The following is a 25,934-nucleotide window of genomic DNA, read 5'->3' as shown; positions in this document are numbered from 1 at the left end:
TTCTAAGGATGCTCTAGCTTTTGTAGCTTTTTTTTTTCCTGCTCACCAAAAATTAAAATATATATTTCACATTTTGAAAAAAATTTAATCGATTCGCAATGTAGGCGTAACTTGTCAACTAAGATGAATTGTTATATTTATTTTTAATTTTAACTAAAACAAAAATATATTTTGTGGCGAAATTCGGATGTCATTAGTACTATTATAAGTTCATGTTTCTACAATGATAGTATTACTATTTTTTTATTAAAATGGTAGAACGGAGAGAAAGCATCTCTAAACTAGTAGCAATCGTCAGTGACATGCTGGGAAGGGTAGCAGAAGTTCACTCCTAAAAGGAGCGCGGATGGATGAGAGTATTACTATTGCTTCCCTCGATATAATTGTCAGTGGCATGGGATAGTTTTCAGCCCGGTAAAGTCATCTAGTTATGTTCTTGAGAACCTTAGAAATATGCAGTAGCAAACAAGTTAAACGTCCATTAGCTAACAGTTCACCTAAATTACAGATTCTTGCCTTCGATAGTTGGATGTTAATTTATAAGATAGGATATAACATACTATGTTTGACTTTTCTGAGTAAACTTGCATCTGTTTGTGGCTCTGGTGTCGGAAGCACATGTAACACTTGACAGTTGATACAGTTATGCCATGTTATTCTGTGTGCATCACTTGATTGTGGTGGCATACCCATGTTCCAAATCCTCCAACCAAATGCAAACCTCTGTTTCAACCTCTGCATCTCTTTCACTCCCTCTTCATCCTCACTCCTTCCCTCCAATTCCAAACACTTTCCCCCTCCCCAACTTCAAACCTCTCTCCCTATCATCTCAACAACAACAAAAACCAATTCCCTCACCCTCATCACCACCCCCACACCCCATTCACAAGCACCCCAGTGGCCCATCTTCCCTCATCCATTACCATTTCAAGCGCGGAAATATTGACCTCGCGCGCCAAGTGTTCGAGGAAAGTCCCCGCAAAAGCATTGGTGCATGAATGCCATGATCTCCAGTTTCGCTCATAATAGCATGCTGAGGGAAGCGTTGGAGTATGTGAGGCTAACGTTAGAGAATGGAAAAAGGCCAAACTGGATTACCATGACTGTAATTCTTCCCATTTGTGCCAAGTTGAGGCCACTGAAACAAGGGAAGGAGGTCCATGCTTATGCTTTGAAACGTAGGTTCCTGCCTCACGTGACGATGGTTTCTTCGTTGATGGTGATGTACTCTAAGTGCGGTGTGATTGGGTATTCCATTTGGCTGTTTGATGGAATGGAGAAAAAGAATGTGATTTTGTGGACGGCCATGATTGATTCGTGCGTGGAAAATGGGTTTTTGAATGAAGCTCTTGCTGTCATGAGGTCAATGCAATTGACGCAGCAGAGGGTAGACACGGTTACCTTAACGAGGATGTTGAAGGTATGAAAAACGATAGAAAGGGGGGGTTTGAATAGCGTTTTCAAACTAAAACTTTTCCCACTTGAGATTTTAACAAATCTCTTCAAACACCGAAGATAAAAGTGCTAAGATAAGAGTTGAGGAAAGCACACAATGATTTTATCCTGGTTCACTTGATAAATCCCTCAAGCTAATCTAGTCCACCCGTTATGGTGATTTCTTCCATCTTAGAATGAAGGCAATCCACTAATCAGAGTTTGTTACAACTGCACTTGCAACCTGCAAAGTGACTAACAATACAATGACTTAGCTATCACTAAGATTCACTCTCTTAGTCTTCTCAAGGATCTAACCAACCTTGGTCTCCTTAAGGAAAAACAAACAACTACTTGAGAGTTTTGGGTTTACAAAGAATTGCTTCTCAGAAAGCTTAAGTAAACACAGTAAGAACAGTTTGAAGAAAGATTGCTAAGAGAAAATTTGAATATAGATTGAGCTTGAACGAAGTTTCTTTCTTAGGCGGAATCTTTCATCTTCAACCTCTTTATATACTCCAAGGATTAGGGTTTAGACGTTGCATGGAATGCTACCGTTGGAGGGCAGATATGAGATTTCCAGGTTCTGCTGTGGCTGAATAAGTTAGGTAAGGTCGTCAGGAATAGTACAGTTGCTTTTGTACTTGGATAGCGACTTGACCTTTAACCTAGATGACTTATGATCAGAGTGACGCTTCATGTTGGAACTTGTGAAGCTTGGTGATCAGAGTCAGAGGGAAGCTTGGATCCTCCGACCTTTGTAACTTCTACTTCTGGACTCAGAGGAGAAGTACTTGGTCTTCAGAGCCAGCTTACTCTTGGACTTTAGATTCTTCACTTCTCAGCTTCTAGACCTTCAGAACTTCTCGACCTTCAGAGCCTCTGGACCTTCTGAGCTTCTGGTCTTCAGAGCTTCTGGTCTTCAGAACTTTAAGTGATCTGAATCCATATCAGAGCATAACTATCTTCAGATCTTCTGAAGCTTATTCTACTGTTCAGATTGAACATAGTGAGTGCGAAAGCGTTGCGTAGGTTACTCTTTGAGCATAGTGCTTCTGATTTATGTGTAATTAGACAAGAGTCAGAGTCTGTCATTAAAACACTCAGAAAACAACGTTAGAGTGCCATAATTGTTCATACATAATAGTTAACATGTAATCATCAAAACATAGAGTTGTACTACATGATCAAAACTTGATCTTACAATCTCCCCCTTTTTGATGATGACAAAACCAAGTATTTTGATGAACAATTCTTAAACAATAAACTGAATTCACTCAGAGTTTAGAGAATAGAGATAAACTTATCCTGAGGTGAATGGTTTATGTTGCTCATTTTGAATCCAAGTCACAGCTTGATTCTGAGCTTAGCTCCCCCTGAATCTAAGACTTAATGAAAACATTAGTAATATCTAGATTCTGAGCTAAATAACAAAAGAGTTCAGAGTGAGAATTTATGACATAGATAATATGTGAATATCAGAGCGCATAAATATTCAGAGTCAAGGGCAGGGTAAAAGTAACAGAGTCAACCGATTTAGCATACGATCACTTCAGAAGAAGTGAAAATGTATTCCTTGCAAATGCCCACCGACAGATCTATGGTCATAAAGAATGGAACTCTTAAATTCTCCAAAAGAAAAAAAAAATCACACTAACACAGCTTACACATCAAAAATTGGTTGTACTCCCCCTTTTTGTCATAAGCAAAAAGCATGGGGTGTGAAAAACTTAGCTTGAAGTACAAGGTACTCCCTCTTAGAGAAGGTCTACGTTAAAAAAAAATGGAGAAAAAGATAATAATATAATTAATTAAGAAAATAGTTAATTAATGCAGATGAAGAAAATTAAATGAAGTGAAGAACACCGGCCAAAGAAGAAAAGAACGTTTACCACCGGCCAAAAGGTTAAATGCGTGCATCGGTTTCCAATGAAGATATCTCGAGAAACTGTTTTAGCATTAACATCTGGAGACGTAACTCAGCTTATAAAAAGCAGGTAAATCCATAACAATCTTCACAACTCATCTGCTTCAGAATTCAAATAGCAATGGCATCATACATAGCTTGCTTAGAAGAGCTCAGGAAGAAAGCATTTGATGAAGACTAGTTCATCAATGTTAGGCATCCAGAGGATCCTAGCATCTACCAGCTGACCAATCAGCTGCTGGGGATGGATCTGAGTCCGGAGATGGACAACATCCTTAGAGGTTTCCTCAGGTTCGTGGAGGAAATGCAAGAACTCTTCCAGAAGGAGCTGGACCTCTATGAAGAAATCAGAGCAGTAGAGGTGGCTCTTGAGACTATGGCGGAGGGTCCTGAGAGGCAGGAGCTGCGCCGGAGCTTGGTCCACTTAGAATATAGGCAGCATCGTCTGGAACTAGATATGACAGAGATGCGTAGGCAATGTAGAAGATTGAGGAAAAATCCTCCTTTTTAAATGATGTAATGTTGGTTTGAATTATTAATAAAAGGCATTTTCAATTATATGTTGTGTTAAGAATGCAAAAATTATAGATAAGACAAGTAAGCAAATAACATATGAAGTCAGGAAACAGATAATGCAAAATGTCATAAGATAAACACAAATTAAAAGAAAGAAAGATAAATTACTAAGATAGTAAAATCAGAGTAAAAGGAAATAATTAAAAACAGAGAGAGTTCCTAAACTAAGGCTTGGGTGTCCTGCGGAGAAGCTCAGCAGGCATATCTGCCATACTTTTGACCAGAGCTTCTTGAGTTTCAAGACGTCGTTCAATATTATCAAGTCTGGAAGATCCTGGCTGATTTGAAACAGACGGAGTGGCTTGATCAGAGGATGGAATTGCAGAGCCTTGTTCAGAGTGAGGAACTTGAGTAGAGGTGGAGGTTATATCAGTAAAAGGAATAATCACAAGTGCTTGATTCCTAAGAGCATCAGCTTCAGCTTGTAGTCTAGCAACTTGTTTCAGAGCTTCCAACCTTGCAGCTCCGCGTTGTTCAGCTTCAAACCTTGCTGCCGCTTCTTCTTGCTCTTTCTTCTTCCTTGTTTCTTCAATTGCGGCATAGAGCTGGTCTCTTAACTTCTATTCATTCAGTGCTTCTCTTCTTCTGAAACGCTGGCTAGCAGCTTCAACTTTTTGATCCTTTTCAGCAGTAAGGAAACCCATCATCACCGCAACTTGGTCAAGCATCCAAGTGCATAAATGATCCCTGTCTTCAGCAACCATGTCTGGTTTCTCACTGAGGTCAGTGCGACCATGCACGTTGCGAACCCTTATAGATGCTTCATGATTAAATAAGTTGATGCAATCAAGTAGGGTGTTTGGTCCAAGATAGGGAACGATTGAGAGATTGGTTTCAGGTGAGGAAGGATGATTGCTGCTAGTAGCTTCAGAGACAGCCTGAGGAGAACCAATTTGCAGAGTCTGAGGTGCAGAGGTATTGGTCTCAGTATTTGGATGAGAAGTTTCAGTCTCAGGATTTGGAGATTTGACTGAAGAGTGGTTTGAGACAGACTTTTCATTCTGAGGAGGAGGTGGTGGTATGGAAGTCAGAGGGACCGCTTTGATTGGAAAATCAGAAGCAACCAGAGGTTCTGGTCTGGGTCCAGGACAACGGTTTGGGCTTGGAACTCTTAGGTAATACTCAGGAATTTCTGAGAGCCTTTCACTTGCAACTTGAAAGAATTTTCGAGTAGACTCAGAGTTGTTGCATGGAGAGGAAATGGCAACATTGGTAGGAAAGGATACAGAAGGAGCAGGAGAGAAAAGTTCTCTATCAGAGGGTTCTTGATTAGAGTGATCAGAGGGTTTTGGCTCATAGTCAGACTTTTCAGTGGTTGGTGTCTCAAGAGCTTGTGTTTCAGAAGCTTGTGGATTGTATGGAAGTATAATGGGTGAGGTTTGTTCAGAGGACTTGGGAGTTTGGAGCATTTTCCAGAGGGGTTCTTCCTCAATGGAAGGTTGAAAGAATGAAGGCCTAGGTGGTGAGATGTGAGAAGTTGATTGATCAACTGGTGTGGGTTCAGGAAGAGGAGAAGGTAAGGTTATGGTAGAATCAGGGTTGGATTCAACAGGAATTGCATCAATCAAATTTAAATCATCTTCATCTGAAAGAACAACAAACTTACTTGAAGCTCTGGCTGCAGATCTGGTGACTCCGGTAGAAATTGCAGCTCTAGTAGGCTCCAGAGTTGGTTCCAGATGAGTGACTCTGGTTGCAATTCTGACCTTCTTAGTCTTCTTCTGAGGTGGTGGTTCATCATCATCATCACCATCAGAGGGATCCTTTGTCTTAGAGGTGTCCTCTTGCTTCCTCTTGGTCTTCTTCTTCTTAGGAGACTCGAAGTCCGGAGGTTCTGGTAGACTTCTGAAGAACTCATCCACATCAATTTCAAAACCTTGCATCTTCAGATCATCAAGATAATACCTGATGGCCTCTAGATCATCAGCCTTTGACCAGAGAGGGTAGTCCTTCAGAGGGACTCTTCTTTTCCTTACATCAGACTTTGTGGTAGCAGAGTCAGCTTCAACTTTTGTATCTATCAGGCCCATCCTCTTCATTGATGTAGGAGTGAAGACATCTCCAACAATAGTTGTTAGGTCTTCAGTGCATCCAGCCTTGGTCAGAGCCTGTATCAACTTGCTCTCAATGAAGAAATCAGATAGCAATCTGCCAAATGGAATGTATTTGATTGCAGACTTGGGTGAAGCAGTAGTTCTTGACTTTCTGATGCAGTCCTTGAGATAGGAAAACAGAAAGTAAGGAAGACAGACTTTGGTGTGTTCCTTGATGAAGTAAAGCAACACCTTCTGAGTGAAGTTGATATAGTCTGGAGAACTTCCCTTTGGCCTTTGATTGATACAGTTCAGTAAGATCTTGTGCCAAATCCTCAGATCAGGGTGAAGATCCTTTGTCTTGCAATCATTTTTACCTGGTTTCCAGGTAGAGTATAGCGCCTTGTTGACCTTTTCTTTGGTTTTAGTCTTGACCTTTGATTCTTGTAACTGAAACCTATAACCATTACTGGTTTCTGCACCCAGAAGCCTAGCAAAAGATCTCTCAGTAATGATGATCCTCTTGCCCAGAACATAGGAAACCACTTGATACTCATCACAATCAGCATGCTCCCAGAATTCCTTCACCAACTTGTCATAGACTGGACCAGGCAGTCTATGGAAGTACCCTTCCCAGCCTTGAGCCTGCACTTCAGGACGAAGATCAACCCCATTTGCAGCAATGTTGTTGAGATCAAAACGCCATTCAGCAAGAACTTGAAGTTCTTCTCGAGGGAAAACACAAGTAACTGCACAACCTCGTTGAGCTATTGGAATAACATCCCTAGTTTCTTGATTTTCCGCTTGAGTAGCCTCTTTGGATCTGGGACAAAGAACTGGACCGACTTGACCCGTTGCGAGACCCACTACTAAATTGGGAAGGAATCAGCCCTTTCAGCGGAATCAGCCCTTTTCGATCTAACCATTGTGAAGAAGGTTGAAGGTTGAAGTTTTGGGTAGAAGAGGGATGAACAGGAGAGAGAGAGAGAGAGAGTTTAACCAGGTAGATAAAGGTTTTGCAATTAAGAGAGAGAAGCGAAAATAGAGAGTGGTGGAGAACGTGTGTGCGTAGTGGTTTAGAAAGTAACCGTTGTTGATTGTAAAGCAAAAGTAAAATCAACGGTTAGAAATTAAAGACATGATTATGAACAGTTAATACACAAAACACACGGTGGAGAATAAGCACATCTACACTCATTACAACAGATTGTCAGGACGGGCACAAGGAACGAGGCATCAGAATAAACTGACACACGTTTAATGTCTTGTCTCAGAGTAAGCACCAATGGGTACTCAGCATCTGACAAAGTTACCTTCTGAACTAGACATCTTCTGATAAGGAAGCATCATAGTCAGAGGTTCTGATCCATCTTCATACTGGACAAAAGTCCATATTCAGATTTTTTCAATATAAAATTAAATTTATCCTCTGCTAAGGGCTTTGTAAAGATATCTGCCCATTGATGGTCAGTATCAACAAACTTCAGAAGAAGTACGCCCTTCTGAACATAATCTCTAATAAAGTGATACTTTACCTCAATGTGTTTTGCCCTTGAATGTAAGATTGGATTCTTACTGAGTGAGATTGCAGCAGTATTGTCACAGTAGATTGGGATGTTGCTCTCAAGGATTTGATAATCTTCTAATTGATGTTTCATCTAGAGCATCTGAGTACTGCAAATAGCTGCTGAGATATATTCTGCCTCTACAGTGGATAGTGCAATAGTAGACTGTCTCTTGCTTGCCCATGAGACTAAATTACTTCCCAGAAATTGACAATTTCCAGAAGTACTCTTCCTTTCAGTTCTATCTTCAGCATAATCAGCATCACAGTAACCTGAAAGCTTATACTCTGATGTTTTCTTATACATCAAGCCAAGGTTAGTGGTACCTTTCAGATATCTGAGAATTCTCTTAACAGCAGTTAAGTGAGTTTCTCTTGGATCTGATTAGAATCAAGCACATAAATGTACACTAAACAGAATATCTGGCCTAGATACAGTTAAGTATAGAAGTGAACCTATCATACCACGATAGAGCTTCTGACATACTTTTCCACTGACATCTTTTTTCTCCAGAATGCATGTAGGATGCATAGAAGTCTTAGCAATCGTTGATTCTGTCATATTGAACTCCTTCAGAAGTTCCTTTGTGTATTTTCTCTGATGGATTTAAGTTGTAACATCCCACCAACCAGGTAACGACCTCATAGGAGATACGAAACCCTAGAAAGTCGGAATATGCAAATACGCACTAACAATCTAACTATACTATATAGTATATATATATATATATATATATATGTGTGTGTGTGTGTGTGTGTGTGTGTGCATGTATGTGTGAATATTTTACTATATTGCTTGTTTGCACGTAAACCGAGACGTCGGTCAATCGACTTTAAATCGACCCGGCAATAAAAGTACCAAAGACATGGTCACAATAACCCCAAAAAGAGGATGAACTTGAGATAGAGGTAAGATAGGCTAAATAGAGGATCTGATCACATCTCTTGACAATGATAAATGCATTGTCTCAGAGTGATCGAAACCCGAACCAAGCTAAAAGAGTGATACTTTAACCACTCTAAGGAGATGATATTGAACCTTGAGAGGGGAAATACACTCTAATTTAGCACTAACAAACCTGAACCAGTATAATATTGCATCAGTTTTGTCCCGACATGGAAAATAATAAAGAAATCGACCAGTCGGAACCCTAGGATTTGTGTGTCGCTAACTCACGCATGCAATCAGCCATGACACCCTTCCTTCATCACCTCTGATGGCTTCTGAAGCTTTCCAAACTCCTCCCACGCAACCAGAAGCCCTAGGTTAATCACCATGCATGAAAACCTATTGGTGGTGCAACCTTGAAAATGCTTAAGCTTGGATTAGCCATTTAATCACTTTTCAGCCTATATAAGGAGTACCATTCGACTCCACGCGACCACAGCATCACACTAAGCCCCTTGAAACCCTCAGAGAGTGCCCAGAGAGCTTGAGAGAAGAGAAAAACCGAGAGGAAGTTCAGAAACTTCTTCTCTTCGAATCTCTCAAACCAGAGAGAAATAGACCCTGATTCTTGTCCCATTGTGTTCCTGGAGAGGAGAGGAAGAGGATGGACTATTCGTGGTCAAGTTTTGGTCGAGAAAAGAAGCTTTCACCATCTCCGGCGAAGCTCCGGCGACCCCTTAACCTGTAACGCGCCTTTTCTCTCATCACCGAGCACTTCAGCCACACCCACGAGTACCATTCAACTCCCCACGACCTGTAGATCATTTTCCAGTAACCGGTGTAGCATGGCGGTGACAATCTAGGATCCTCCGATCGTCTTCTCCGGCGAGTTCTGCAACTTCCGGCAAGGTAGCGTCTGAAACTCGCCAATTTTAGCTTGTTTTCGATCCACATTGATCCCCTGAGCATGTTAGGACATAGATAGGAAGCTTTAGACTAGTTTAGAGCCATGAATCGTTAGGAATCAATGAAAACCGATCCAAGGTCTTTGGAGCTCGAAGAAGCTATCGGGTTGAGCTTCTGAGAGTGAATTGGCCTGCAAACGGGATTAGTTTATGCTTCTGGAACGTCATAGGAGCTTTTAGGATAGTTAATTGTAGTGTTAGAGCCCTGAAGAGGAAAGCCCCAATTTCACCTTGTAGGCAGCCCCTGAAATCGTGAATTGGCACTGTTAGAGTGTCCAGAAGTTGAAATTGATGATTCCATTGAACTCAGAAGGTAGAAAACTATAGGAATAGACTATTAGATGTTAACATTAGGCTCAGTTTATAGATTTCTTAGTTTGCAAGTAGACTTTGAATTAAGTGCTTAAAATAAGTGATTCTGAACCTGAGTTTAAGCTGAGAACAGTAAAATGAGCTTAATAGAACCTGAAACCAGTAGGATAATAACCAGGTAAAGACTTATGAATTATAACTTAGTCATAGAATTAATTTACATAATATGGCTTAAGTAATTAGAAATAATTAAGTAGAAATATTTTAGCTTAAGTTAGATTATTAGGTTAATGACTTAGAAATAATGAAATCAGATTATGAGGACGTATAGGACATGAGGACAAAAATGGTAACATGGAAAGAATTATAGGAATTAGCTATTAGAAAATGAAATTAGTTTGCATAATATAACTAGATGATTAAGTTGTTGTTTTTAAATTAGTAATTAACCTAAGTGGATGATTTAGTGACTTAAAACTAATTAGGTCAGATTAATGGACATGCAAAATATAGGTTACACCCTAGTTAGTTGAGATCAAGGCTAAGTAAGAATGACGCTAGTTTAATAGCTAAAAGGAATACTACTAATAATAATAATGATAATAATAATAATAATGATAATAATAATAATGATAATAATAGTAACGAACGATTTAATGCCTCGATTAGCTTATCTTGACCCAAGCATAATCAATGATGCAGAGGGAGCTATCTCAGACATACACGATCCTCTATTGGTAAAGGTTAAAGGTAAGGAGGGTTATACAAGACCTTGTCTTGGTACACAACTCATAAGTTGAACGTTATTACGGTAGAAAGCATATTATTACTTGCTTATATGTTATTGGATGCATGATTGGATGTTGTGCTTGAAGAGTGAATGTTGGATGAATTATTGTGCTGAATTGTTGTGACTGTGATCCATGATTGAAGTGATGCACAGTAGAAAGGGATGATAGTACACTATGGGATATAGTGGAACTTAGGATTATAAGTGACATGGTATTAGGATTGTTCCTGATACGCTAAGCATCTGAGGTAGTGGGAAGAGGGAAAAGATAATCCCCGATTTAATGTGTTATTGATACTTGCTTTTGAAAATTAAACCACCTATAACACCTTAGGATTAACCGTAGGATAGGTAGAATAATAAAATGAATAATGATAGTAATATAGGCAAGTGAGCCCTTTTCTCTAAGCAATTAAAAGTACATAACCATTAACGGCGGATTAGAACTCCCGCTTGTATTCCTAAAACTACTTGATATTATCAAAGATCCCACCTCTATAATTACTATGGTGTACTTACTTTAAGTAAGGCAGCAGATGCTTGTTTCTAATTTATTAGAAACTTAATGGAAGTATAAGGGGGAGATGATTGATATTTGAAAATACACTTAAGGAGCAATAAGTAGTAGGAAAGTACTGTCACTACCACTAAGAGAGTGGGAATATAGAGACGCCAAAGGTGGTCGTCATGTTCAGAGATGAATTGACCCGGGATTTACACGGCAGTACACCTCTCATGTCTGTCTCGGCAGGACCCCTGAGGTCGGGATTGGCATGATGTTTAAGGCAAAGAGTTGCATTGTGTACTTCTGTCTGTGAGCTACTGAGAGATCATTGTCCGATAAAGAGTGGACTGTAAGGAGTGTCCATGTTCCCGAGATGACTTTCCGAAGATAACGAAGCAATAGCTTTGGGCCAATAAATCATACTCATCACATGATAAATAAAATAATAAAAAGGTTGGCGATGAACTCACCATTTCCTACGAAGTAGTGAGAGAAGTCAATTAGAAGGACGGAGGAATAAGGTTGATTTAGCCATATTGCATTATTACTTGTGTTTGTTAACATGTGTGTGACTAATGATATGTTGGCTTACGTTTTAACGCTTATCTTATCTGATGTGTATTATTGTGCAAGTCGCGTATGACTCACCCTTGCACTTATTTTTATAAAAGCAAATAACAGGTGTGACAATGAGCTTCCCTCCAGTCCTCGCGATCCACGCTGATTTCCCGTCCCGTGCTGGCTGGCATGTTGACCCAGTTACCGGATACTGCTTTTATCAGGGACTCACAATTTTGTGGTGCAGGGATCCAGGAGCAGGACACATCGGTTTCCCAGTGACACTCCCGATGGTGTTCTCATTCTTCCTGCCGACCCACGCTGAGCACGTTGGTCCGCGGAGTCCAGGCAGTCCACAGGTGCCATATCCACAGGCAGGCGAGCCTATGGAGACCGGAGAGCCTATCTCAGCAGTACCAGTCGCCGTGGTGAGCCCACCGAGATCCCCAGATCAGAGAGTTCCGCAGACCCAGGAGTCTATGGGATCTCCTCCACCCCGGAGGAACTTGTCTTGCTTTCGGGTCACAGCCCGCAAGCGAGTGAGATCCCCTAGATTTTCCCGAGATGCCAGGATTTTCCGACAAAGCAGGGTCAGGGAGTCAGAGCAGGGTCCGACAGCAGAGCCAGGGTCAGTGCCAGCAGCCAGCGGGGGAGTCAGTGAGGAGGATCCGGAGGAGGAAGATCCGAGGGGATGAAGCCATATGGTCCGAGTTTCAGATGATGATGATGATGATGATTTATGTTTCTGTTTCTGTATTCTGATTACCTGTACCAGACTATGTGTTGAGGGCACTGTGTCCTCTTTATGTGTTGTCTTCTTATCTGTAGACTTATGCGGTGGATCCGTCCACCAACTATGCATGCTATGTAGGATTTGTGTGGTTTATATCGTTATTCCCGTAGTCTTAAGTTAGGAGGTCGAAATGCCTGGGGATGTTAAGGGAGACGCTCGAGTACTCTTTACTCTTGCAATCCCGACCTAATGAGGAAACCCTAAGTAGAAAAAAAAAAGTTCACTATTTCACGTAGCGTGCTCACTCCTGAGTGATGGAGTTAGGGAGAACTCGTCACTTAAGGAAGGGGACGCCACATAAGTTGCTTCTGGTTTTTGATCAACTTGTATTTCCAGAAAGTACTTAAGTACTCCCATCATACTCATATTAAATCCAGCCTGCATCATCTCAGAAAATTCCTTGCAAAGAGATGGATTAGCATATCCAAATATAATATCATCAACATAAATTTGCACAATTAAGATATCATCTTTGTAAGTTTTGCAAAAGAGAGTTGTATCTACTTTACCCCTTACAAACTCATTTTCCAGAAGGAATGAGCTAAGTCTCTCATACCATGCTCTGGGAGCTTGCTTCAGACCATAGAGAGATTTCTTCAATTTGAAAACATGGTCAGGGTTCTTCTCATCTTCAAAACCAGGAGGTTGGTGCACATACACTTCCTCTGAGATGTATCCATTCAGGAAGACACTTTTAACATCCATCTGATGAAGAATTATGTTGTGATTCACTGAGAATGAGATCAGCAGTCTGATAGCTTCCAATCTTGCTACTGGAGCAAATGTTTCAGTATAATCTATTCCTTCTTGCTGACTGTAGCCTTGAGCAACTAGCCTTGCTTTGTTTCTGACTACATCTCCTTTTTCATTCAGCTTGTTTCTGAAGACCCATTTGGTTCCAATGATGTGAGCACCTTGAGGTTTCTTGACAAGGTTCCAAACATCATTCTTGGAGAATTGATTTAGTTCTTCTTCCATCGCCAGAATCCAGTCTTTGTCTTGAAGAGCTTCATCAATTGACATTGGTTCAATTAAGGATACCAATCCTTTCAGACTAAGCAAAGTCTCTTTAGAGGGTCTGAATGCTGATCTGGTTCTGACTAGTTCATCTTTGTTTCCCATAATCAACTCCTTAGGGTGAGAGGCAATAATTCTGCTCTTCTTCTGAAGCTGTGAATCAGAGGGACCAACTTTCTCTGGAGAGTCTGCCTCTGGCTCAGCTTCCTCTGGAGCTTTTCCTTTATCAGAAACATTTATACTCATATCTGCAAACTTTTCAACTAGCTTTGACTAATTAGAGTCAAGCTTATCATCATATCTAACATGAATAGATTCCTCAATAGTTTTAGCATCAGTATTATAAATTCTAAAGCCTTTAGAACGATCAGAGTAACCAAGTAATAGACATTTAGAAGATTTCGAATCAAACTTATGCAATCTATCCTTAGTATTCAGAACATAGCAAACACAACCAAAAGGATGAAAGTAAGAAATGTTGGGCTTTATATTCTTCCACAATTGATAAGGAGTCTTATTCAGAATTGGTCTAATAGAGATCCTGTTCTGAATGTAACATGTTGTGCTTACTGCCTCAGCCCAGAAGTGCTTTGCCATGCCAGTTTCTTGAAGCATGGTTCTAGCCATCTCTTGAAGAGTTTTATTCTTCCTCTCAACAACACCATTCTGTTGAGGAGTTCTAGGACAAGAGAAATCATGTTCAATTCCATAGGAATCAAACAGACTCTCAAACTTGTCATTCTCAAACTCTCCACCATGATCACTTCTGACACGCACAATCCTGCAAGCCTTCTCGTTTTGCACTTTGGCAATAAAGGTAGAGAACACAGAATGAGACTCATCCTTGCGGGATAGAAATTTTACCCATGTCCAGCGGCTATAGTCGTCAACAATGACCATCCCATATCTCTTGCCACCTATAGACTCAGTTTTCACTGGTCCAAAAAGGTCGATATGCAGAAGTTCCAACGGCCTTGAGGTGGAAACAACATTCTTTGCCTTGAAAGGGACTTTTGTAAATTTGCCTTTCTGACATGCTTCACAAAGAGCGTCTGAAGAGAACTTCAGAGTGGGTAAGCCCCTGACAAGGTCAAGCTTACTCAGCTGAGAAATCTTTCTCATACTGGCATGCCCTAACCGTCTATGTCATACCCATTGCTCCTCATTAACAGAAAGAAGACACTTTACATTCTGAGTTTCCAACTCAGATAATCTGATCTTATAAGTGTTGTTCCTCCTCTTGCCGTTAAACAGAACAGAGCCATCGATCTGACTTACAACCCTGCAAGACTTTTGATTGAAAATAACATCATAACCCTTGTCAGCTAATTGACTTATTGACAATAAGTTGTGAGTTAAACAATCTACCAACAGAACATTATTAATGCATGGACTATTATCAACACCAATAGTACCAGAACCAACAATTTTACCCTTCTCGTTGCCACCAAAGCCAACTTCGCCTCCAGGCTTAAGTTTTAGCTCTTGGAACATACGCCTTTCTCCCGTCATGTGACGCGAGCATCCACTGTACAGATACCATGATTGGTGTTTCAGTGGAGCGATCAAGGATATCTCATTTTCATCGTCAGAGTTTGGATCTTCCTCTGATGCAGATTCAGAGTTAGTTGCTTCTTTTGACTCTGCTTCCTTGTCCTTGACAATAGTCATGAGTCCTTCAACAACTTCTCCATCAGAGTCAACATCCTCTGACTCTGATTCATCAAAAGTAACCATGAGACCTTTCTTAGCTTTGAAATGCGTCTTTGGCTTCTTGTCCTTTTTCAGCTTTGGACAATCACTCTTGTAGTGCCCTGGTTCTTTGCATTCAAAACATGTGACTTCCTTTGATGAAGACTTCTTCTGACTAGATGAGGATTCATGCTTTCCTTTAGCCTTTCCAGAGCCTCTGTACTTTCTCTGCTTGTGCTTCCAGATGCGGTTGAGCCTTCTGGAGATCAAGGTTAGCTCATCTTCATCAGAATCTTCAGAGGTTTCTTCAGATTCTTCTGCTTCAGCTTGGAGAGCTTTAGCCTTTTCAGATTTGGATTTCAAGGCTATAGACTTCTTCTTCTGATCCTGATGTTCAGCACGCTTCAGTTCATTACACTTCAGTATGCTTATGAGTTCTTCCAAACTCATATGCTCAACATCTCTTGTGAGCTCCAAGGAAGTTATCAAAGGCATCCAGCTTTCAGGAAGACCTCTAAGGATCCTCATGACATGATCAGCAGTGGTGTAGCTTTTATTGAGGGGTCTTATTCCAGCAATGAGCAACTGAAATCTGGAAAAGATATCCTCAATGGACTCACTGGGTTCCATTTGGAAGGATTCATACTTCCTGATCAAGGACAACGCCTTTGATTCTTTCACCTTCTTGTTTCCTTCATAGGTCATCTTCAAGGAGTCAAAGATACCCTTAGAATACTCACGATCTGTTATCTTTTGGTATTCTTCATAGGAAATAGCACTGAGAAGAATAGTTCTAGCTTTGTGGTGCAGCGAGTAAAGCTTCTTCTGCTCAGCAGTCATCTCTGTTCTGGAGATCTTCTTGCCATCACCATCAACTGGACGCTCGTAGCCATCCACTATAATATCCCAGAGATTTGCATCAAAGCCCAGAAAAAAGCTTTCGATTCTATCTTTCCAGTACTCAAACCTTTGACCATCAAACTGTAAGACCCAAGTTTTTAAGCTTAGAATAAGTGGAAGAGATTTCCATTTACGATTAGGCTTGATGTATCGTGAAAGGAAACCTGAACAAGAGTTTACCAAATGAAATAAATTTATGAAGGAGAAAGTTCAGGAAAAGTCTGAGGTTCGTATTGAAGTCGATAAAAGTTATAGCACGATCGTTATACGCTTAAACCTAGGTCAGAAACCCTAGTATATAGCTAATTTTCACTTTTAGGCACGACGGAAGTTAATTCCAAAAATCTTCAGAGAAATGTTAGAACTTCTCTTTTTCCATATATCACAATCGTTTCGAGGCGAAACTCTAGAATCTACGAACGTCCGATTCCAATCATCGGAAGTTTGCCGAAACCGAATCCCTGGTATTTCAAAACCCTAGAATCAACCGACAATGAAGACTTTTTCTATTCAGAGCTTCAAATGAATATTCTACACGCGTACACCCATTTCTCTTGATGATTTCAATCTTTATTCAGAAGGAAGTTTTCCATTCCGAAATTCGATGCAAAAAGCAACTTATCGGGTAAAATAGTTTTACACCGACTTTGCACCGACTTTGCATTAGTTGCCAAAAATACAAGGAGACATCTTCTTAGCTTAGGAATTCCTTTGCCAAAACATATCTTAGAATTCATGAAGAATGACGCCGGAAAAATCAGATTCGCGAAACTTTCATTTCGCCGCGAATTTCCATCTTCTACATATAGCAAGAAAGGTGAGAAAAATTACAAGAACTCCTCAATTTCTCTCCCAAACCCGCGAGCTCCATTGAAGAGGAGGGAAGAAGAGTTTTTCTTCATCTCTTGCTTGATCGTTGATTAATCAGTTGCTGCTTCAAGGTTTCGAGGTATAGTCGCTAATCCTTACCTCTGATCGCTTTTTCCATAGCTTTTCTGTAGAGTTTTATGAGTGGATAGTTTATGGGTTTTTACAAAACTATCCTGAATCTTTCATTTCTGATTCTAAACCTCTTCTATATGTGCCCAAGATCACTTCTGCCGGGTTAGATTTTCCGTTATGTCGCCGGAATTCCGCCGGAATCAATTTTAGCCTTAAATACCCATTTTTGGAGTTTTTGAGGTAAAGCTTCAACCTTTAGGCTAAAAACTATCGCCTTAGCTTAGTGTTAGTAGGATTAGTTGTCATAAACGTCGTTAGTAACGTCCCTGCAAAATTTTATTTTTGGGATTTCAGTTTTGAAAATCCTAAGTTAAAAATCATGACCAAAATACCCCTGCGACAGTTTTTGATCCGATAATTTTTCCGAGTTCAGAATACCCTTAGTTACGGCTAATGATAGCATAGGAACCAAGTTTGATCGATGAAAAATCGAGCCCCACAATTAACCAAAGTGGCCGAGCCCTATTAGGGGGAAGGAGGAAAATTTCCTTTTCCGAAAACTTGTCCTTTCGCGCTAGATTATCGTACCTTAGAGTATAGATTACTTCGTGTAACCTTAGTAAGTATCGATAGCTTAGTTCTCGATAGATTCTGATAGTATTTCTGTGACTTTGCTTTAAAGGAACTTTTGAGGAATTTCCTGAGGAGCAACGCTTTGCTTGTGAGGAAGAGTTAGAAGATAATCCTGGAGAACCTTCAGGTGAGGGCTTCTCACTGAATCTCTAGTTAATGCTTAGGGTCGATGTTTCGACATTGTTTACTGTTTATGCACTGGAATTGTGTGTGATTGGAAAATGTTTTCTGAGGCTTCGGCTGACAATGTAGATGATTCATCTACTGAATGTTTTTGAGATTGTCTTACATGCTATGTGCTATGTGGGTAATCTAGGATGTGTGGTGCATGCTTTATATGCTAAGTGCTAAGTGTTTATGATGCGATTTATTGATATATGACATGTTGTTGATTGTGATGATTTAAATATGCTCTGTACTGGAATCTGAGATTCTGAATGGTGAGAATAGCGGGCAGGTCATGCCGATTTTATTTTGAGAGTTTTGAGAAAGTTTGATAGGACGAACGAGGTTCGGGCCTTAATCTTGTTTAGTGGATCGAGACATCCTCTAGAAGCGACTTGGGATTGGGAGATCCTGCAAATGTCTAAGACTTACGATAAGACAAAATGGAATCTATTTTATAAAGAAAATTCATAAGACCTTAAACAACCTCAAAATCTTTAAGTAATGATAACAACCTCGAAGGAAGGCATTGGAAGTCAAATCATGGTTTTGGAAAAACGAGGAGTGTCGTCGGATCCAAGTGTTGAGGAGTTTGGTAAGTTCTGAGTATGTTGGTACTCCTTCGCTCGTTGAGCAGTTTGTTAGCCATCCAAGGGATGAGCCGAGAAGCTTCACTGAGGCGTGAGACCTTGTGAATGCGTGATACTCCACTGAGGCGTGAGACCTTGTGGAAAGCATGGACCTTCACTGAGGCGTGAGACCTCGTGAACGGCATGAAGCTTCACTGAGGCGTGAGACCTTGTGGAAAGCATGGAACTCCACTGAGGCGTGAGACCTTGTGAGAGCATGAAACTTCACTGAAGCGTGAGACTTCGTGAGAGCATTGATGACCCGAAGAGTCATCGTGAGTGGTTGCACTCATTTTATGATTATTGTATTTTGTCGCAGAATCGACTTTACCTTAGGGTAAGCTTTTAGAAACTTTAATTTACCTAGAACACGTGGCGACGTGTCGAGTGAGATCGGAGACGTTGGTTGACTAATCATCCTGCATTCATGCAACATTAATGGGGTATTAACACAGGACGTACTCTGTGTAAGATCAAGTTTTGATCTAGTAGTACAACTCTATGTTTTGATGATTACAAGTTAACCTTTTGATATGAACAATTGTGTTACTCTAACGTGTTTTTCTGAGTGTGCTAGTTACAGGCTCTGACCTCAACTCAATCTCACACAAATCAGAAGCACTGTGTATAAAGGGTAACCCAAGCAACGCTTTCGCATTCACCATGTTCAGTATGAACAGTGGAAAAGCTTCAGAAGATCTGAAGCTATACAAACTCTAATGAGGACTCAGTCGCTAGAAGCTCTGAAGATCCAGAAGTTCTGATAGCCAAGAAACACTGAAGGTTCAGATGTTCTGATGGTGTAGAAGACTCTGAAGATCCAGAAGCTGAATAGTGGAAACTCTGAAGTCCAGAAGCAAGAAACTCTGAAGGCCATGTTCTTCCCTCTGAGTTCAGAATCAGAAGATACAATGGTCAGAGGATCTGTGCTTTCCCTCTGACTCTGATCAACCGGCTTCACAAGTTCCAATATGAAGTATTCCCCTGATCAGAAGTCTCCTAGGTTAAAAGGTCAAGTCGCTATCCAAGTACAAAAGCAAGTGTACCTTCCTGACGACCTACCTAACGATCTCAGCCACAGCAGAAGCTGGATTTTCCAGAACTGCCCTCCAACGGTAGCATTTCCCATGCAACGCTCAACCCTAATCCTTGGAGTATATATAGAGGCTGAAGATTGAAAGAAGCGGAGTAGAAAAATACGAGAAGCAACACACGCGCAAGATATTCAAAATATTCTAAGCTTTCTTTCATCCTGTAATTTATTTAGTTTACACTCAGCTTATTCAGAAGCAAACCCTTGTAAACACCAACCTCAAACAGTTGTTTGATTTTCCTTTAGGAGATCAAGGTTGATCGGATCCTAGAGAAGACTAAGAGAGTGAATCTTAGTGTGAGCTAAGTCAGTGTAATTGTTAGTCACTTGTAGGTTTCAAGTGCAGTTGTAACTCTTACCTGATTAGTGGATTGCCTTCATTCTAAGAAGGAAGAAATCACCTTAACGGGTGGACTGGAGTAGCTTGAGTGATTTATCAAGTGAACCAGGATAAAATCCTTGTGTGCTTTTCTATCTCTATCTTTTGCACTTAGTTCTCGAAAAGATTTGTTAAAATCTTTAAGGAGGTAGTTTTGTACTGAAAACGTTATTCAAACCCCCCCTTTCTACCGTTTTTCATACCTTCAATTGGTATCAGAGCGCAAGTTCTGATTACCACACCTAACAGTGTTCAGTGATCCGGGCCGGTGTGAAAAACAATGGCTGCCACCACCAGTGAAACTCAAAGAGATGGTTACAACGCAAAGCCTCCTATGTTCGATGGTCAAAGGTTCGAATATTGGAAAGATAGACTGGAAAGTTTCTTTCTGGGTTTCGATGCAGATCTCTGGGATATTATTGTGGATGGCTATGAGCGTCCAGTTGATGCAGATGGCAAGAAGATCCCAAGGTCAGAGATGACTGCAGATCAAAAGAAGCTGTACTCACAACATCACAAAGCAAGAGCAATTCTTCTAAGTGCTATCTCCTATGAGGAGTACCAGAAGATTACAGATCGTGAGTTTGCTAAAGGCATTTTTGATTCTCTGAAGATGTCTCATGAAGGAAACAAGAAAGTCAAAGAATCAAAGGCATTGTCTTTGATCCAAAAGTATGAATCCTTCATCATGGAGCCAAATGAGTCCATTGAAGAAATGTTCTCCAGATTTCAACTGCTTGTAGCTGGCATACGTCCTCTCAACAAGAGCTACACAACAAAAGATCATGTCATAAGGGTCATCAGGTGTCTTCCTGAAAGTTGGATGCCTTTGGTGACTTCAATAGAGCTCACGAGAGACGTTGAGAATATGAGTTTAGAAGAACTCATCAGCATTTTGAAATGCCATGAGCTGAAGCGCTCAGAGATGCAAGATCTCAGGAAAAAGTCCATAGCCTTGAAATCCAAATCTGAAAAGGCTAAGGTTGAGAAGTCAAAGGCTCTTCAAGCTGAAGAAGAAGAATCTGAAGAGGCATCAGAAGATTCTGATGAAGATGAGCTGACTCTGATCTCCAAGAGACTCAACCGCATCTGGAAGCACAGGCAGAGCAAGTTCAAAGGCTCTGGAAAGGCAAGAGGAAAGTCTGAATCCTCAGGTCAGAAGAAGTCATCAATCAAGGAAGTCACTTGCTTTGAGTGCAAAGAATCAGGGCACTACAAAAGTGACTGTCCAAAATTGAAGAAGGACAAGAAGCCAAAGAAGCACTTCAAGACCAAGAAGAGTCTGATGGTGACATTTGATGAATCAGAGTCAGAGGATGTTGACTCTGATGGTGAAGTCCAAGGACTCATGGCAATTGTCAAAGACAAGGAAGCAGAGTCAAAGGAAGCTGTTGACTCTGACTCAGAATCAGAAGGAGATCCTAACTCAGACGATGAAAATGAGGTATTTGCTTCCTTCTCTACCTCTGAACTGAAACATGCTTTGTCTGATATCATGGATAAGTATAACTCCTTGTTGTCTAAGCATAAGAAGCTGAAAAAGAACTTATCTGCTGTTTCTAAAACTCCTTCTGAACATGAGAAAATCATATCTGATTTGAAAAATGATAACCATGCTTTAGTTAATTCTAACTCTGTGCTTAAGAATCAAATTGCTAAGTTAGAAGAAGTTATTGCCTGCGATGCCTCTGATAGTAAGCATGAATCTAAGTATGAAAAATCTTTTCAAAGATTCCTTGCTAAAAGCGTAGATAGAAGCTTAATGGCTTCAATGATCTATGGCGTAAGCAGAAATGGAATGCATGGCATTGGCTATTCTAAACCAATTAGAAATGAGCCTTCTGTGTCTAAAGCTAAATCCTTGTATGAATGCTTTGTTCCCTCTGGTACCATATTGCCTGATCCTGTACCTGCTAAAGTTGCAAAAAACCCTCTTAAAAAGGGATCTTTCTCTATGACTAAATATCATGCAAATATTCCTTTAAAATATTATGTTGAGACACCCAAGGTGATCAGAACCTCTGGGGTAACTAACAAAAGAGGACCCAGAAAGTGGGTACCTAAGGACAAGATTATCTATGTTGCAGATATCCTTGATAGCTCCACTGAAACACCAATCATGGTATCTGGACAGTGGATGCTCGCGTCACATGACGGGAGAAAAGCGTATGTTCCGAGAGCTGAAACTTAAGCCTGGAGGCGAAGTTGGCTTCGGAGGAAATGAAAAGGGTAAAATTATTGGTACTGGTACTATTTGTGTAGATAGTAGTCCATGCATTGATAATGTTTTATTGGTAGACGGCTTAACACATAACTTATTGTCTATAAGTCAATTAGCTGACAAGGGTTATGATGTTATATTCAATCAAAAGTCCTGCCGGGCTGTAAGTCAGATCGATGGCTCTGTTCTATTTAACAGCAAGAGGAAGAACAACATTTATAAGATCAGATTATCTGAGTTGGAGGCTCAGAATGTGAAGTGCCTTCTGTCTGTTAATGAAGAGCAGTGGGTATGGCATAGACGGTTAGGGCATGCCAGTATGAGAAAGATTTCTCAGCTGAGCAAGCTAAACCTTGTCAGGGGCTTACCCAATCTGAAGTTCGCTTCAGACGCTCTTTGTGAAGCATGTCAGAAAGGCAAATTCACAAAAGTCCCCTTCAAGGCAAAGAATGTTGTCTCAACCTCAAGGCCGTTAGAACTTCTTCATATCGACCTGTTTGGACCAGTGAAAACTGAGTCTATAGGTGGCAAGAGATATGGGATGGTTATCGTTGATGACTATAGCCGCTGGACATGGGTAAAGTTTCTAACCCGCAAGGATGAGTCTCATGCTGTGTTCTCTACCTTCATTGCTCAAGTGCAAAACGAGAAGGCTTGTAGAATTGTGCGTGTCAGAAGTGACCATGGTGGAGAGTTTGAGAATGACAAGTTTGAGAGTCTGTTTGATTCCTATGGAATTGCACATGATTTCTCTTGTCCCAGAACTCCTCAACAAAATGGTGTTGTTGAGAGGAAGAACAGAACTCTTCAGGAGATGGCTAGAACCATGCTCCAAGAAACTGGCATGGCTAAGCACTTTTGGGCAGAGGCAGTAAATACAGCATGTTACATTCAGAATAGAATCTCTGTGAGACCAATTCTGAATAAGACTCCTTATGAATTGTGGAAGAACATAAAACCCAACATTTCTTATTTTCATCCTTTTGGCTGTGTTTGTTATGTTCTCAATACTAAGGATAGATTGCATAAATTTGATGCTAAGTCTTCTAAGTGTCTATTACTTGGTTATTCTGATAGATCTAAAGGTTTTAGATTTTATAATACTGATGCTAAGACTATTGAAGAATCTATTCATGTTAGATTTGATGATAAGCTTGACTCTGACCAGTCAAAGCTAGTTGAAAAGTTTGCAGATTTAAGCATTAATGTTTCTGACAAAGGCAAAGCTCCAGAGGAAGTTGAGCCAGAGGAAGATGAACCAGAGGAAGAAGCTGGTCCCTCTAACTCACAAACTCTGAAGAAGAGCAGAATCACTGCAGCTCATCCTAAGGAATTGATTCTGGGCAACAAAGATGAACCAGTCAGAACCAGATCTGCCTTCAGACCCTCTGAAGAGACCTTACTGAGTCTGAATGGATTGGTGTCCTTAATTGAACCCAAGTCCATAGATGAAGCTCTTCAGGACAAGGATTGGATTCTGGCCATGGAAGAAGAATTGAATCAATTCTCCAAGAACGATGTTTGGAGCTTAGTGAAGAAGCCTGAGAATGTCCATGTTATTGGAACGAAATGGGTATTCAGAAACAAGCTAAATGAGAAAGGAGATGTAGTCAGAAACAAGGCAAGGCTAGTTGCTCAAGGCTACAGCCAGCAGGAAGGAATAGACTACACTGAAACATTTGCTCCAGTAGCTAGACTGGAGGCAATCAGACTATTGATCTCTTTCTCAGTAAATCACAACATAATTCTACATCAGATGGACGTAAAGAGTGCCTTCCTAAATGGTTATATCTCAGAGGAAGTCTATGTTCATCAACCCCCAGGTTTTGAAGATAAAAAGAAACCAGACCATGTGTTCAAATTGAAGAAATCACTCTACGGTCTGAAGCAAGCTCCCAGAGCATGGTATGAGAGACTTAGCTCATTCCTTCTAGAGAATGAGTTTGTAAGGGGTAAAGTAGATACAACTCTCTTTTGCAAGACTTATAAAGATGATATCTTAATTGTGCAAATTTATGTTGATGATATTATATTTGGTTCTGCTAATCAATCTCTATGCAAAGAATTTTCTGAGATGATGCAGGCTGAATTTTAGATGAGTATGATGGGAGAATTAAAGTACTTTCTGGGAATACAAGTTAATCAAACACCAGAAGGAACATATATCCATCAGAGCAAGTACACTAAAGAACTTCTGAAGAAGTTCAATATGCTGGAATCTACAGTGGCCAAGACTCCAATGCATCCAACATGCATTCTGGAAAAAGAAGATATAAGTGGTAAAGTATGTCAGAAGCTCTATCGTGGCATGATAGGTTCACTTCTATACTTAACTGCATCTAGGCCAGACATATTATTTAGTGTTCATTTATGTGCTCGTTTCCAATCAGATCCAAGGGAAACTCACTTAACCGCTGTTAAGAGGATCCTAAGGTATCTGAAAGGCACCACTAACCTTGGCTTGATGTATAAGAAAACATCAGAGTATAAGCTTTCAGGTTATTGTGATGCTGATTATGCTGGAGATAGAACAGAGAGAAAAAGTACTTCTGGAAATTGTCAATTTCTGGGAAGCAATCTAGTCTCATGGGCAAGCAAGAGGCAATCAACCATTGCACTATCAACTGCAGAGGCAGAATATATCTCAGCAGCAATATGCAGCACTCAGATGCTCTGGATGAAACATCAGCTGGAGGATTATCAGATCCTTGAGAGCAATATCCCAATCTATTGTGATAACACTGCTGCAATTTCATTGAGTAAGAATCCTATCTTGCATTCAAGGGCAAAGCACATTGAGGTAAAGTATCATTTTATTAGAGATTATGTACAGAAGGGCGTACTTCTTCTGAAGTTTGTTAATACTGACCATCAATGGGCAGATATCTTTACAAAGCCCTTAGCTGAAGATAGATTTAATTTTATTCTGAAAAATCTAAGCATGGACTTTTGTCCAGAGTGAAGATGGATCAGAACCTCTGACTATGATACTTCTTGATCAGAAGATGTCTAGTCCAGAAGGTAACTCAATCAGAGTGTGTGTGCCCACTGGTACTGACTCTGAAGCTGAGACAACAACACGTGCGTCAGAATTTCTGATGCATAGTTCCTTGTGCCCGTGTGACAGTCTGTTATGATTGCGTGTAGATATGCTTATCTCCTGTGTGTGATTGTGTATTTTACTGTTACTATCTATCTTTAATTTTCAACCGTTGATCTTAAAGTGCTTTTTGAATCAACAACGGTTATTTGATAAAACCCACTATACACACACGTTCTCTCTCACTTCCGGTTTTCACTCTCGCACTCTCTGTTTTTCAAAACCGCCTCCTTCGTGATTTCTCTCTCGATCACTCCTCATCCTTCAAACTTCATCTTCTACCTCAAACCCTCAACCTCTTCAAAATGGTGAGACAAACCAGAAGATCTACTGCAGATGCACCTCAGTTCCCTCACATGGTAGTCGGTTTGGCAACGGGTCAACAAGGCTCTGAGAACCCAGCACAAGAACAAGCTCAAGCTCAAGAGCAGGTTGTTCCTATTGCAGAACGGGGCTGTGCCGTTCACTGTGTATTTCCTCTTGAGGAACTCCAAGTCCTGGCAGAATGGAGATTCAACCTCGACAACTTGGCTGCTAATGGGTTTGATCTTCGTCCTGAAGTCCAAGCTCAAGGTTGGGGAAACTACTTCAATCGACTTCGAGGACCGGTGTATGAGAAGCTAGTAAAGGAATTCTGGAAGCACGCTGATTGTGATGACACTCAGGTAGTCTCCTACATACTGGGTAGGAAGATCATCATCACGGAGAAGTCATTCGTGAATCTGCTTGGTGCAGAAACTGCTCATGGGTATCGGTTCTCACTAACGGAATCGAAGCTGAAACCCAGAACCAAGGACATAGTCAACAAGGCCCTGTA

The 25,934-nt window shown here is 40.6% G+C and overlaps 1 protein-coding gene across 1 annotated transcript in view; it reads left to right on the top strand.

The window, feature by feature from the left end:
- The first annotated feature begins 557 nt into the window (after nt 1–557).
- Nucleotides 558–25,934, top strand: part of LOC130736251 (pentatricopeptide repeat-containing protein At2g02980, chloroplastic-like) — a 47,276-nt gene continuing 21,899 nt past the window's right edge. The window contains exon 1 of the mRNA XM_057588093.1: nt 558–1,387. Within this exon, the coding sequence (XP_057444076.1) occupies nt 995–1,387 (393 nt within the window). The 5' untranslated portion in view covers nt 558–994. The remainder of the gene's footprint in view (nt 1,388–25,934) is intronic.

Source organism: Lotus japonicus, chromosome 2, assembly GCF_012489685.1.
Source record: "Lotus japonicus ecotype B-129 chromosome 2, LjGifu_v1.2".
Classification (NCBI taxonomy): domain Eukaryota; kingdom Viridiplantae; phylum Streptophyta; class Magnoliopsida; order Fabales; family Fabaceae; genus Lotus; species Lotus japonicus.
This window is presented reverse-complemented; position numbering and strand designations above follow the sequence as displayed.